General features: G+C 35.0%; 1 protein-coding gene across 4 annotated transcripts; it reads left to right on the top strand.

The window, feature by feature from the left end:
* The first annotated feature begins 563 nt into the window (after window positions 1-563).
* On the top strand, window positions 564-15351 carry LOC145992819 (NADH dehydrogenase [ubiquinone] iron-sulfur protein 8, mitochondrial-like). 4 transcript variants are annotated; one of them, XM_083129210.1, is made up of 5 exons: window positions 564-684; window positions 2737-2895; window positions 4859-5031; window positions 12155-12288; window positions 14692-15351. In XM_083129210.1, the coding sequence occupies exons 1-5, from the start codon at window positions 660-662 to the stop codon at window positions 14756-14758; spliced, it is 558 nt and encodes a 185-aa protein (XP_082985336.1). In that variant the 5' UTR covers window positions 564-659; the 3' UTR covers window positions 14759-15351. The 4 variants fall into 4 exon arrangements, with proteins under 4 accessions (XP_082985336.1, XP_082985334.1, XP_082985335.1 ...); XM_083129208.1 differs by having other exon boundaries at window positions 12155-12283; window positions 14692-15347; XM_083129209.1 differs by having other exon boundaries at window positions 616-678; window positions 12155-12283; window positions 14692-15349.
* Window positions 15352-15583: the final 232 nt, after the last annotated feature.

Genomic DNA, 15583 nt, shown 5'->3' with positions numbered 1-15583 from the left:
GTTATACAGTAATATGGGAACACGGTAGTGTTCTATGGTTAATGTGAGAACTGTTCATACCATTCCATCAATTTGCAACTTAACAAACCAATTTGAAATAAAACAGACTAATATGTTCGATAACCTTATAACATGCAATCAAAGTATGTGTTATTATGCTCAGTTTGCAACATTAGAATTTAAGTTTGTTCTTCTAAGAAGAATCTTAACATACTTTGAGAAGTATCTTAAGTTTTCTTGATTGTATTTCTGTGTATTTATAGCCTAATTCAGAGAGTTTGTCCACTTGGGATAAAAAATGTCCAATCTTATTATTTCAGATATAAAAGAGTGTGACATTTTTCTTTTTCTTTTTTGGCAAGGGGGGGGGGGGGACTTACTTTCACACAGAAAATATATACATATTTATTGCTTGAAACTATCCCAACTTCATGCAGTTTCCCACCAGTACTCCAATCATTTATTACTTGATACTATATCAGGATCATACCAGAAGTATAATAATGAATATTTTGGAAGTTTAGCTATTAGATTTTCTCATGAAACCAAGCATAATATTCAAACATTTATAGCATGAGGTTCATGTAGCAATCCATATTTGAAATTAATATTTTTCTCCTAATTGTTTGGAAGAGAATAAACAAACAACAACAAAAAGAATGGATGCATTTAAATTTTGTAATGGTGCTAGGAATATTAGAACTGAAACTTAATAATTTTTAATTAACTTTATTATTGATGATCTTAAATGTATATAAATTTATGGTGTACTTGCTAGATTTACAGTAACAGTAGCTACATACAAAATATTTTTCAGTACTACTATTTCAACTGTATCATTTTCAGGAGTAATTTTATTGATCCAAAAAAGGATGGGGGGAGGGTCAATAAAATATTTGACACTTACTGGGTTCGGTAGACTTTCCTATATGTATACCTTTCTAGAAAAAAAAAATCAATAGGCCAACAAATCTGCTTTTCCATGTCCAGTGTCAATTAGTCTTTCTGTGTATAAAGTGAACTTAAAACAAAAACTCAAATACAAATATTATAGAAATTATACAATACAAAAAAATGTTAGAAAGTTAAGCTTATACTCTTCCATCTCCAAATCGTATATGTAATCCAATGGAAGCAACGTTTAACTGTATTGGTCCCAGCTTTTTGCATTTATGTGTTTGTTTGTGTTGCTAGTGCACGGCATACAAATGGGTAAATATGAAGCTGTTATATATATATATAGGAGTGACAAATTGGACTGCTCTAAAATTCTGTTTTTGAAGTGCAAACAGCATGCATGGATTAAAATTGAGGTGGAGCTGTCCATCATCAATACAGCTCCAGAAGGAACTGAGTCAATTCCATATGTAATGTGCATAGATGCCTGGATGACTTGTATGTGGCACATTTACGATGCCGTTGATGACTGGACAACCTTCAGTTGGTGCATCTTCATGCTATCACACCCAACGAACCGATATCCGATATGGCAAAATATTGTTGCCACATGCATTTCAGACGTAAATGACATTCTTTCATGGACCTCCCTGATAGGGCAGTGGTAACTTCATTGCCTTGTAAATCAAGGGTTCTCGGGTTCGTTACCTGGTGGAGGCACATAGTGGTTCAGATCCAACTTTAAACTGTAGGTCCAGTGTCGATTAGCCTCTTTTTCATGAAATGGACTAAAAACAAAAACTCAACATTCTTTCACGTTCCTTTCATGTGCCACCTCGATCCTAATCTATGCATGTTGTTCACACAGCACTTTAGGGAAGTCCAATTTGCCACTACTTCATATTTCTTTGTCTGCATGTCCTGCAGTACCCACATTGACTGCATTGAGCAGCTATGCCTTCCCTCTCCAAGTGCTAGAAAAAAAGAAGCAGAATGTTAATTCTTTGGTAACAGTTCCATATATCAGAAACACATTTCTTCATTTTTACAGAAGAAACTACTTAAGGAAATGAGTTTCTGCAAGCTTTCCAACGTTCGTCGAGGTATTTTCTTCCATCGTGGAATCTATTTGACCGGGAAATCATGTATATTTCAAGAGAAATAACTCTCCGAAGCACAATTGTCATTGCTTTCGCTACGTGAACTGCATGCTGTGTACGTTTGATGACGTAAGCCCCTGTCAGTGTTTCCAACCCCTTTTTTTTTTCACTATGCTTGCCTAACCGAACCAAACCTAACCTAACCTTATCGGAAATGGTTCTTGGGGCTATCCTTGAATAATTTGTGGGGCTATCCGTGAATGATTCGTGGGGCTATCCATCAGCTACCCAGCCTATCCGTCAGCTACCTGTGCATAATGTACAATTTCCACCGGTGACAAACACGATAGTAGGTATTTTTCAGTGAAGAGGGTTGGAAACACTGCATAACCACAATGTGAGTCAAGATGTGGCCGCCATATTGTGTGTTAAGGAAGCGAAGAAAGGAATAAAAAAATCACTCTGTATGTGAGAAATTGTGTTTGTTTTCGTGTAAAAAGTATAATGGCACCTTGAACTATGTTCCGCAATACACAATTGTTAAGTACGAACCATGCGAAACACAAAATATCCGATTTTAACGTGTTTCCGATATACGGAACTGTTACCAATTCTTTATATGCAATGTGATGATTGTGTTGCCATTACTTGCTTTCTAGCTCCAGTACATTAATTTAAGGATCAACAATTTTCAAAATAATCCAAGACAAACATTTGCTTAGTAAATATTTCCTTACAGTTTCCAGGTTTCTGAAAGGTGGTGTCCGCTTGGCTAGGTCCATGCAGACACAGTGCAAGGGCGAATTCATTTGTGTCCATCCACCTGAACCTAGCATGCTCATGAAAGACATTACAGACAGAGCATCACAGACAATGTTTTGGACTGAATTGTTCAGAGGTAAGCAGAATTAATTTATTAGTGGATAAATGTTTGTTCAGATAGATTGGAAATTTCATGACAGGGGTAAGTAAATGTGAGAAACATTGGGAGTTTATGTTTTAAGTGGTAGGTAGGAAGGCTTTTTTTTCTTTTACTATTTATATTAGGTTCTTGACTCCTTTTCTGATTGAAGTAGTCATGTAATGGACTTTGTAAGAAGTAAAATATTAACTACTGGTTACTCTACATAGAAAGATCAGCATCACTGCCTACTAAATGAGAAAACAAATTTAAATATACAATATTTTCTGTTGAGTATTTGAATATGCATTATAGGAGTCGTAACTTCAATTTTCAAATGAAGAATACATTATTTTGTTACATATTGAAATTTTGACCTTGTGTATTCTTGAAACTAGTCTTATAAAAAGCTCCGATTTTTCTTTACAAAAAGAAATATATTGACATGTACTTTACATAGTTATATTTTGCAGTTTTAGGATGTAATTATTCTTTATATATATTGATGAAACTTATATTGTTACAAACTGTAGAAACTCAGAAAATATAAGAAAACTTCTGATATGTAAGCAGTGCTACAAGCTTAAGAAATTTTATAGTAGAAATATAAATATCAAATTGTTCATATTTCCTAATTATAACACAATTAAAATGTTTCGGACATAACAGTTTTCATTTCAGCCCACCAAAGTTAATAGAATCTTTCAAATTAAGTCTCACGGAAAATTTATTAACTTGTTTACATGTATTTGTTATAAAACTTTATTTTATTCCCCAATCATGAAAACAGTTTTATATGTTATGGGTGTAACCTTTCTGTTTACATCATCACCACAGTAAGAAAAAAATATACAAATATATATCACATAATTTCAAACATACATTATATAGTCAGTCATAAGTTATATGTAAAATGACTGACTTAAATACATATTATAATTTAACATTTTGGTTTCAATTTTCTTGGAATTGACCATATGATTCTGGAGCCTATTGGAAACTGGATGGGTTTTCCTTCAAATTCTACATGGTGGACTTCGGTTGGTCATGATGAATCAAACACAAACTTATATCAAGGACCATTCTGCTCTACTTGCAAATTTGGATTACCACTGAACATTGCAGCGTGTGACTACCATGCGAGAGACCCGGGTTCAATCCCCAGCAGGGGAGAACCAGGATTTTTTCCACCTGTTCAAGTGGCTCTGGTGCCCACCTAGCGTCGTATAAAGTGGGTTCCTGGAGGAAACTCTGGTGGGTAAAGGTGTCCAGGGGCATGGTGCTGATCACATCACCCCCCGCCCCACCTTCGGCCGTGATCAAGAAAGCATGGGGCTCTAACTCCACACCCCTTATGTGCCTTCATGGCATGGTGCAAAGCACAGGGGAGCACTTTACATTGCACGTGAATGTCAATATATTTTTGGCATCAATTTTAGAAAATCATAGAGCTCCTGTGTCTTGATATTTGGAGGATACTCTTTCAGTTGTTGCTGATGAACTCTGTACATACAATTTCAGACCTGCTCTTGATTTTCTATCACACACACCTCCCCGATGGTGCAGTGGTAGCGTCATCACCTTGTAATCAAGAGGTCCCAGGTTCGATACCCGGTGGAGGCACACAGTGGTTTAGATCCCACTTTAAACTGTAGGCCCAGTCCCGATTAGCCTTATGTGTAAGTGCACTTAAAAAACACCAACTCACCTCAACTAAATCACACAGAGAGTTGAATCAAATGTTGATATTTTTAATGTGTTATCATGCTGTATTTTAATGTTACTTTATGTAACTTTAATTGTGTTGCTGCAGCCATAAACTTTCGGATATAAGAAGGTTAAAGAGTGAGTTAGTTATGTACAACTATAGCTTTGCCAGCATGTAGTATTTGCTTTATAGCACCATATATGTATTTACTTGTATATGAACTCTCACTATAGCTTAATTCTATTATCACAGGTTTAGGGGTAACTCTTGCTCATATTTTCATGGAGCCAGCCACCATAAATTATCCCTTTGAGAAAGGTCCCTTGAGCCCTCGCTTCAGAGGGGAGCATGCCCTGAGAAGATACCCTTCAGGAGAGGAGAGGTGCATTGCCTGTAAGCTCTGTGAGGCTATTTGCCCAGCACAGGTAAGATAAATCTTCAAATTTTCAAGTTTGAAGATGGAACAACAATATGATTATTCTTCTAGTATATGGATGTTAGAAGTATTTATTCATGTATTTGAGTGATAGGGTAGGTGGGGGTAAAGGTCCGCAGTTTTTACGTTTGATTTTTTGTCGATTTTTGGTCTTAAGTTTTTAATCTCAAAATGTCATAAATGGATACCTTATTTATACAGCTAAAATGAACACCAGTTTTAGAACCCGCAAAGTTAATGGTTTAAAGTAAGAATTTGATTTTATCAACATAAGCAAATTCGGACTTTTGCCCCATAGCATGGGGCAAAAATCCGCAGGTGTACTATGTTGCGGATTCTTGCCGCACACAGCAAGAAGAAAATTATTACAATAACTTTTGCTATATTTACTGTATTAAACTGAATTATGATAACCATATAACATAAAATAGTCTCTCATTTTAAATTGACAAGTAGGTATCCCAAGATTTCAATAACTTTAAAAATTAAACTCAAATAACTTTAGAACAAAAACAAATCACTCAGATCAGTCTTAAAAACCTATCATGTCTTTGAATCGAGTAGAACTGCTTTGAATCGGTGTGGACAATTTCCTCACAACATCGTCTTTATGAAAGAACGATCGTTCATCTGTTTCCTTGAATCTCATAGTTTGCGGAGCCCTTTTGTAAAAGACACCGATGTAGCCATCAACGTCAAGTTCAATGATTTTAGCCACGTACAAACGGAATGATGATTTAGTTTTTCCATACACTTTCACCACAACGAAGTCACCGGGTAGAAGTTCAGCTGGAATGTTGTCACATTCTGATTCATCGCTGGTTACTACAAATGCAGAATCATCGCTGCTTTCATGAAGGGAAAATTGGGATTCTGATTCAGACGACGACACAATTTCTTCATCAACTCTTTTCTTCGGGTTATCAGTACTTTGAAAGAGTCTCTTCTTTGATTTTTTTGATTCGTAGACGTTCTTCCCGTGATCTACTGTTCCCTGCCGTAGTGCTTCAAGTTTTTCCTTGTGTGGTGTCGAAGTGAGAAGAGTAGATTTTAGGCCTCTTCCCGTACGTTTTCTTCTAATATTTAATTTCGGGAGTTGAATAATATCATGGGGAGACACTGATGACTGACGAGAACTAGAAGTCCCAGGTGCAAGATTTTCCAGAGCAGCTCTGTTGCTTGTCCTATCAACGGAAGAGGAAGGGACAGGAGTAGGATTTCCTGGAGCAGCCACGTTGCTGGACTCATCATTCCTTGTTTCTACAAGAGCAGACTGAGAGTTTTCAGGCAGACTATCTTCAAAGAAAATTCTTCCACGCAGGTCAGGATCTTCAAGATCAACAGTATCAATTTCATGTTCTTGTTCTGTTACTGAGGCTGGTAAAAAATCTTCATCATTAAAAATATTGATATCCAATGGATGAATTCCAGTCACTCGAAATCCTTGAGTAGCTTTTTCTACTGTGGCTGTTTTCTCGAATGCTCGATTAAATATATCTGCTACGTGGTACTCAGTTAATAGCTGACCAGGATTTGATGTGATCCAATTGTCGCATAAATCATCATAATAAGCTTTCAATGGCCTAAAGAAAGCACGATCCAAGGGTTGGGTTCGGTGGCTGCTATGAGGAGGAATACTAACCATGTGTATGTTGTGTTTCTTAGCCGAAGTAATAGCCTGGAGGGAAACATGTGATATGTGATTATCCAAAATAAGCAAAACTGGGGCTTCTGCAGAGGGGTTAGTGTGTTTTCTAAAATGGTCTAGATAAACTAAAAATGTTCCCACATTCATATAACCAGAATCTGTCACAGCCATTGCGGAACCGATTGGCCCATCTTTCAGAAGAAGCGGATTGTTTCTTTTTCGTGAAAATATGAAAAATGGTGGGACGTGATGTCCTGTAGCACTCATCGCACAAGCAACTGTAATTGTTTTTCCTCTGTCAGCTGACACATTTTTTGACACTTCTCGTTTACCTTTTGGAGCAACATGTTTAGGTAATTTATTTGGAACGGTTTGGAAGCCACTTTCGTCCATGTTGTAGATGCGGTTTGGCGGAAAGTGGTATTTCTCCAGGATCTGTTTCAAATTTTGAAAATATTGGGTCAATTGTTGCCTGTTGAATCCCATTGTTCTAGCAACACTTGTCTTTCTTGGAGTTCTCAGAGAGAGATGATTCCTCTTCATAAATTCCCTTGTCCAGTCTCTGCCAGCTAACTTAGATTCCTTTGAAAAGGAATGCGTGATTTCATTTCTTTCTGCATATTCATAGGCAAGGAAGCGTAGAGACTTCAATGTAAGTCCATAGAAACGGGCATCCAAGTCTTTAAGATGTGTCACTATTTCCTTTTCTTGCTCGGGCGTGAACACACGTTTGAAACGTCCTAGCGACCCAACTCCGTTGCCAGCTTTCAATCTTTTACGAACTGTTGATTCATCGAACCCAAGAACTCTACCGATTTCTCTTACAGACATGCCATCTGCTTTAATTTGTTGTGCTTGTTGAAAAAGAGCATTGGTCAGTGGTCTCACTTCTGCTTTCTTTCTTTTGTAGTTCCTGCAACGAGAAAATGAGGTTTGTATGAGGACTTCTAGCATTAGAAAGTATTCTTTATCAGATATATTATGTACATTTGACAATAATTGAATATATTCCCCCGATTGAATTTTTCCTGTTGAATCAAAATTTTGCGATGTTGTTTGAGAAATACGCTAAGCTCTATGCTATAATTAATTCAGAAGCTATCAACACAAAATGTCTAATTTTGCTTCCACTTTCACATGATTCGACAAAGCTACAAAGAGAAAAATTTTCAACAATACCGGTACCTAAAAAAGTTCATGAAGTTTAATAGATAGCTATGCAATTATAAATTAATACAGAAAGAATTTTTAAAGACAAAAAATTATTTAGCAATTCAACACGCATTGTTACCACACAAACTCTACTTACAGAGAAAAATATGTTTTTACAACCATAATTATTTATATAGATAATTTATATAGATATTAACAATGTAGAGGAATTGAATATACGATTTGAAAAATTATACGAATGGGGTAAAAGTCCGCAGCGGACGTTTGCCTCACTCTCTCAGCGGATCTTTACCCCATATCGCCATGTTATAAAATGCTGCCAATTCCCGCCAAATAACAGCATATTTTGGTGGACTTCCTCCATTATATGATTAATAAAGCTTTATACATAAACACACAAACATAGTAATACATGAACCTATAACCACGCCAGTGTCAGAGAAGTGGTTTGTTTATTCCAAATTACATCAAACTATACAAAAACGTAACTTACCTCATAGCTGTAAAGGTTTTGGTTGTAGGAACACCACACTTCGTACGTCCAATCTCCTTCACTATACCTCGTGATCTGAACAACAGTGGTGCCAGTTCAATTCAAAGCCTTCGCAAAAAAGCCCTGCGGATCTTTGCCCTCCGCGGACCTTTACCCCCGACTACCCTACTATAAGTGTAACATTGATCAAACTACAAATAAATGTCTGATGAAGGGGAGTGTGTGTTTATCCAAAATGTTATAAAACAAAAAAATGTGTTTAAATGCTTGTAACAAACGTAAAACAAAGAGGAATTTTTCTTGTATGTACATATTGCTTGCATTGTAGAAATATTTCTCTTGTAGTTCATGGTTGTTACAAGCATATAAACACAATTTCTGTTGTAACGTTTTGCAAGAACACGTGCTTCCTTCATCAGACATTTATTTTTAGTTTGAACAATGTTATAAAGTGTAAAATCACCAACCCTGAGACCTTCTGTAAATAAACCGTCTCACCGATTCGATGTATCACTGAACACGGAGACCTTCCCGCACGCATAGAACTCACCATGTTGAAAGTGGCACTACTTCCTTGCTGTCCACATGATTATTTTTAGAAAATAACCAATGTTATAAAATATCATTATGTACACAAATCTCTAAGCTCATTGAAAGTTACAATGCATATTCCTACAAAATGTTCACACTTATCTTGTCTTGCCATGTCACCAAGTTATTTTACAAAGTGCACTATATTTGGCGGAACAAAAATTATTATTAGGATGCTTGTCAAAGTTTCCAACCGCAATAAATTTACGAACTTTCTTTGTCTTGTTTTGATCATCATCATCAATATATTTATTGGACTTACAGCATTGTATATGTCTGTTAATGCCCATTATATATATTTTATTTACATTACAGAAAATAGAATATGAAAACTTTAGAATTACAAAAGACACTAAGCACCAGAAAAAGTACAAAAATGTAAAAAAACTATTCAAGAAAGCCATAAAGAATCAAAAATCAAATATTTTCAGTAAACAAATAAAAAAGTCTGTTAATAAACAAAAAGCCATTTGGAAAATAGTAAACAATCACCTGTATCAAACACAAACAATGATAAAGCAAACATAAAAGTCATCAAGGATGACACTGAAGTAATTGACCCGAATATCATATGTAACTTATTCAACGAATATTTTATAAACTTAACCAACACAAACAGAGAGAATGAAAATAATGACAAAACACTAGAGATCCCAATCGAGAAATATCGGCCAAACAGTATATATATCCCAGAAGTAAGTGCTAATGAGTTAAAAAAAAGTTATACAAGGTTTAAAAAACAAAAAATCACACGGACCTGATGAATGGTCAGCTGAACTTATTAAATCCTGCTCAGAATCTATTTTAGAACCCCTGCTGTATGCAGTCAACAATTCAATAAAATTTGGTACATTCCCCAAAGTTCTAAAACACAGCACAGTGGTACCCATATTCAAAAAAGGAGCTGCAACAGACATTGAGAACTACAGACCTATCTCCCTAACATCTGCTTTTTCAAAGATATTGGAAAAAATGTTATCAAATTATATTATAAAGTTTTGTAACAAATATAACATAATAAACAGAAACCAGCATGGATTCCAGAAAGGGAAATCAATAAACACAGCTCTAGCACAGTTAATCGATTATGTAACCGAAACATTAGAGAAACACGGAGCTGCAAACACTATATATCTAGATCTTTCCAAGTCATTCGATAGGGTAAAACATGACCTACTTATGGTCAAACTAAGCAATATAGGAATAAGAGGGATAGCTTATGAACTTATACAATCTTATCTACAGGACAGAATGCAAATTATGCAAATAAGCTACAACATGCATGGTATAGTCACTAACTTTAAATCACAAAGTAAGAAAGTGTTAATGGGGATACCCCAAGGATTAATCCTGGGGGCCCTGCTCTTTATTTTGTACATAAACAATGTACCAGAATACCCAAACACAAAAATTGTCACCTATGCAGATGACACAACCGTTCTTGCCAGAGGTATCGACCCTAGGAAGCTTGAAATAAACACTTTTATCACCATAAACCAACTGGCACAATACTTAACTTCACATGGATTAATAATAAACAACAATAAAACAAAATTTATGATATTCAATACAATCGGAAACATGGATTTTGAGTCACAAACACTATACATAGACAATGTGCTCATAGAAACTGTATCTTCAGTAAAGTTTTTGGGAATAACACTAGATAAAAAATTAACGTGGGAAGAACAAATTAACAACATCTGCAGTAAATTATCATCTAATCTATACCTGCTAAAACAAATGGCTGAATATAATTTAACAGAAATTAACAAATGCATATATTATGGACTAATTTACCCCTATGTTGAATATGGCATAATAGCTTGGGGTGGATCATTTTATAATAATACTGTCAGAATACTGAGACTTCAAAAGAGAGCACTTAGAATAATGTACAAACTAGGCTGTAAGGAATCTTGCAAAGAGTTATTCAGGGAAAAACAAATAATGACAATATACTCCCTATACATCTATAAGGCTATAACGTTTGTTCTAAATACTGGAAGCATGACTAAAAATAACCAATTACACAACCACAATACAAGGGGGAAAGATAATTATTACCAGAAGCAACACAGACTCAATATCTCAAAACAATCACCAATGAATGCCGGAAAAATATTCTACAACCAGCTGCCTCATGACATAAAACTGATATCTCCAAAAGATAAACAAATACAAACAATAAAAAAATATTTGACAGAGAGCTCTCTACAGTATTGGAGAATTCATGGAACAAGACAATACAAGGCCAATGTACTAAAAAATATGTATTTTAATTGTATTCTTATTTCAATCATGCAACAATGATAATGTGTTTTTTATTTTTATTGTAGTGTAATGAAGTGTATTTTTTCATTTTTACTTTGGTGTAGTGATGTAATGTACTACACAATGTTTCTTCCTTTTTGTTATCATGTACTTAACTAATTATTATTTCATTATGTATCTTGACGTTTTCCATGCCCTTTTAAACAAGGCTCAACGGAAGAAAAATAAAATTCAAATTCAAATACACTCGTATCTATATCAAACCTTAGAAATATACATTACCATGTTATATCATTTTGTCTAAAAAAATGCAAGTAAAATATATTCAATTCGCATGCAAGAAGCCAAATTTATGGGAAATTATTACTGGTGCAAAGAGTTAACCATAAAAATGAAGCAATAAGTATAAAAGAAAGAGCATTGGGTTTAAAGTGAGACGTCATTTGCGGCAGCGTATCCCATACTACAAATTGGCTGTTGTTTTACCTTTCGTAATGAATCCTGTAACAACGCTGGATTTTCGTGTGGATTATTTTACTTCTATGAGTTTGCAATGCTTTCTGCATGCATGTGGTTTTGTTTACAGAAGGTCTCAGGGTTGGTGATTTGAACTTTAGTTATGAAAACAGGATAAATTCAACAAATAGCAGTTATACAATGAATCTTGTCAATAATGTTACATTGTTGGAACAAACATGGAGTTTTCTTTTTCACAAGTATGGTCAGCCACCACCTTTGAAATTTAATCCAACAGAAGAGATCAAGAATCTTTGTTAAAATGAAGATAATTTTGAATTACCTAATGATATTTGGGATCCATATAAATAAAATTTGAAAAGATCTCCATTTAAAATAATAAAAATAGATCTCTTGTTTCACAGTTACTAATTTTCTGACTATAGCATACTAACACACTACAATATTGAATTCCAGGCCATTACTATTGAAGCACAGATGAGAGAAGATGGGAGCAGGAGGACAACCAGATATGATATAGATATGACAAAATGTATCTACTGTGGATTCTGCCAAGAGGCATGCCCTGTTGATGCTATAGTTGAGGCAAGGTTCTTATATTTTCTTTCATTTTTAAAATCAGTGTTCTCTTATTGGTTAAAAATAGTGTTGAAGGTGGAAGGATTAATTTAACTTTTTTTAAAGATACTGAAAGGAATTGTGATAAAATTAAGTTATTCTATGAAATTAAAAAATCACTAAAAAAATAGAAATTGAAGGAAAGTAGCTAGGTATTATGTTGGTCATTTGGTACCAGTTTCATAGATCGGAGAGACATTAAAATATAATATTTTGTGTTTCGCATGGTTCGTACTTACCAATTGTGTATTGCGGAACATAGTTGAAGGTGCCAGTATGCTTTTTACACGAAAACAAACGCAATTTTTCACATTCTGAGTGCTTTTTTTTATTCCTTTCTTCGCTTCCGGAACACACAATATGGCGAGCACATCTTGACTCATGTTGTGGGTATGCAGTGTTTCAACCTTCTTCACCAAAAAATACCTACTATCGTGTTCGTCACCGGTGGAAATTATACATTATGCACAGGTAGCTGATGGATAGCCCTACAAACCATTCACGGATAGCCCCATGAACCATTAAGCACAGTAGCTGACAGATAGCCCCACGAACCATTTCCGACAAGGTTAGGTTAGGTTTGGTTACATTAGGCAAGCATAGTAAAAAAAAAGTGGGGGTTGAAACACTGACAGGGGCTTCCATCATCAAACATACGCAGCATCTGGTTGTCGTAGGGCAAAAATGAAAACAATGGCAATTGTGCGTCAGTGAGATATTTCTCTTGAAAAATACATGATTTCCCGGTCAAATATATTCCACGATGAAAGAAAATACCTCGACGAACGTTGTAAACCTTGGAGAAATTCATTTCCGTAAGTAGTTTCTTGTGTAAAATTGAAGAAATGTGTCTCCGATGTATGAAACTGTTACCTCGTCATTTTGCTACCTACTGGATTATTCGCAACAATGAGAATGAATAAAGAACTGATGGAATGAAGCTATACCCAGGCTTCTTTGCTGCTATAAATAATATCAGAACAGTAAAATTACCGATGTTAGTTTGAATTTTTAGTTCACTTAATGAACAGATAGGCTAATTGGGACTGGACCTACAGTTTAAAGTGCGATCCAAACCACTGTGCAATCTAGATTGATTTGCTATATTTTACTTAGCTTTTTGTGCCACTTTTGGCTGATGGGAATGAGTGATGATATGATGGAATTGGTGAATGGAAACTCGCAAACATCCATGCCCAGGCTGGGATTCGAACCCAAGACCCCTGGCATCATAGCATGATGTGCTAACCACTCTGCCACGGGGGCTGGCACTGTGCAATCTGCCTGAACCAAATATTGAACCTGGGACCTCTTGATTACAAGGTGATGGAATTACCAGTATGCCATATTGGAGAGGCTCCAGTAATAAAATTACTGATAAATCAATATGAAATTATTAGTAGATTAATTGATTCAATTCTTATTATCGTAATTTACACTAGAATACTGAAATGAGGGATTTTCGCTCGAGTGCTCGATTGTTCACATGGGCAATGCTAGATGGTATACAGAATTGATAGATCTTTCATTCGAGAGAAAAACACTTGAACGAGCCGAAAACAATCAAACACTCGAAGCCTATTAGTAGAATGCATTTCCATCATTTGTCTATGGTAGTGGGCCCTTAAATATGGATCGTGAAATAAAAGATGCAGCAAAATTGAAAATTAAGTGAACATAGTCATCATGTCAATGTTAAAATGCAGTTTTGTATATCTTACAATACATAAAACATTAAAATCCTGACCAAGGCAAACTTTTATAGTATAAAAAATACACATAAAAACGCAATGTTTCCAACCTCTAACAGGGTCTTCTTCGGACGAATATTCACAATAATGTTACCACTTACAATACACAGTGAAATGTGAAAAAGAAATAGATGGTTATGGGCTGAAACTACTTAACCTGACATTTTATGTTCCTACGATTATAGTCACATTAAAATGATGGTCGATTGAAAGTTATAACTTCATTTTATTATTTCACAGAATATGATTATCAATTTCGGTAAGTGAGCAATGATGTACACCTACTTGTTGAACTAATACAATATTTTTTAATTGATTAGCCAAGTCTGTCAGCATGTGTATCCACTTTACGTTTCAGTCTGTAGATATTGCATACTTTCATACATATAGTATTTGAGTCTTACATAATTATGATTTATAATTGTAATTGCATAGAGTGTTTCCATCCATGTATGGGATTTAGGTTCACAGTGTTGCTTATTAGGCTCAGAAATACGGGACGTTACCAATCATTCCACTATGAGTGTGGTACTCTCGAACGTGGGAGGCCCAAACAAGTTTGAGCAAGCATAAGTGGTCCCATGCACACCATCAAGTGTTCTGATATTAACTTCTTAATTACAGGGTCCAAATTTTGAATACTCAACAGAAACGAGAGAAGAGCTGCTCTACAACAAAGAGAAGCTTCTAAGCAATGGGGACAAGTGGGAATCTGAGATAGCATCTAACATTCTCGCAGATCACCTGTACAGATAAATGAGGAAAAAGCAACAAAATGAGCGGACATACATTGCTATATCCATTTCTGGTGATATTATGTGTTCTATGTTGATTTGTTAATTTGATTATAGCAGTTGTAATTGATTAAACAAATAAAGCAGTACAATAGAAACTACTTCCACTAAAGTCTATGATAGAATTGAAAGTATAAAGTAACAATTCACGAATAACTTCACGTGATTTATGACAGCATTTATTGCATACATCACAAAGTATTGTCTACAGTGTCACTACTGCACAAACAAAAATTTTAACAATCATTGCAGGTTTATTTTCAAATTCACCTACTATACAAAATTTAGTGCTTGTTAAATTCAATGTACAGTAAATCCACTATTCCATGTACTTTTTTTTTCCTACAAGGGACAGTTCTTATTTAGAATATCTCTAAACAAAGTATGTGCAAACAGGAAACTACAAGTTGCAGAGACAAAAGCTTTGAAACAGTATTATTTGCAAGGAGGAAGAGTGTTAATGTGTAAAAAAGAAAAAGCAATTACAATTTTTCTTCAGATCTACTTCATTCTAATTTTTTTGGTAACAAAAACTATTCTTAAAATACAAGGTTAATAGTCAAATCTCAATTGCTAATGTTTACATCATAAGTGCTGTTTTATGCACTTTGGTATGTATAAATGATAATATTTGTAATAGTTCAGCTGCTGTAAAAATAGTACAGATAATCCATTATTAAAGAGAATTGTTTTGTCCAATAATGATCTAACAGTTAATTCAC

This window comes from Lepisma saccharinum, chromosome 9 (genome assembly GCF_977018435.1).
Source record: "Lepisma saccharinum chromosome 9, izLepSacc3.1, whole genome shotgun sequence".
NCBI lineage: Eukaryota > Metazoa > Arthropoda > Insecta > Zygentoma > Lepismatidae > Lepisma > Lepisma saccharinum.
The sequence above is the reverse complement of the archived record's forward strand: the minus strand, read 5'-3'. Positions and strand labels throughout refer to the sequence as shown.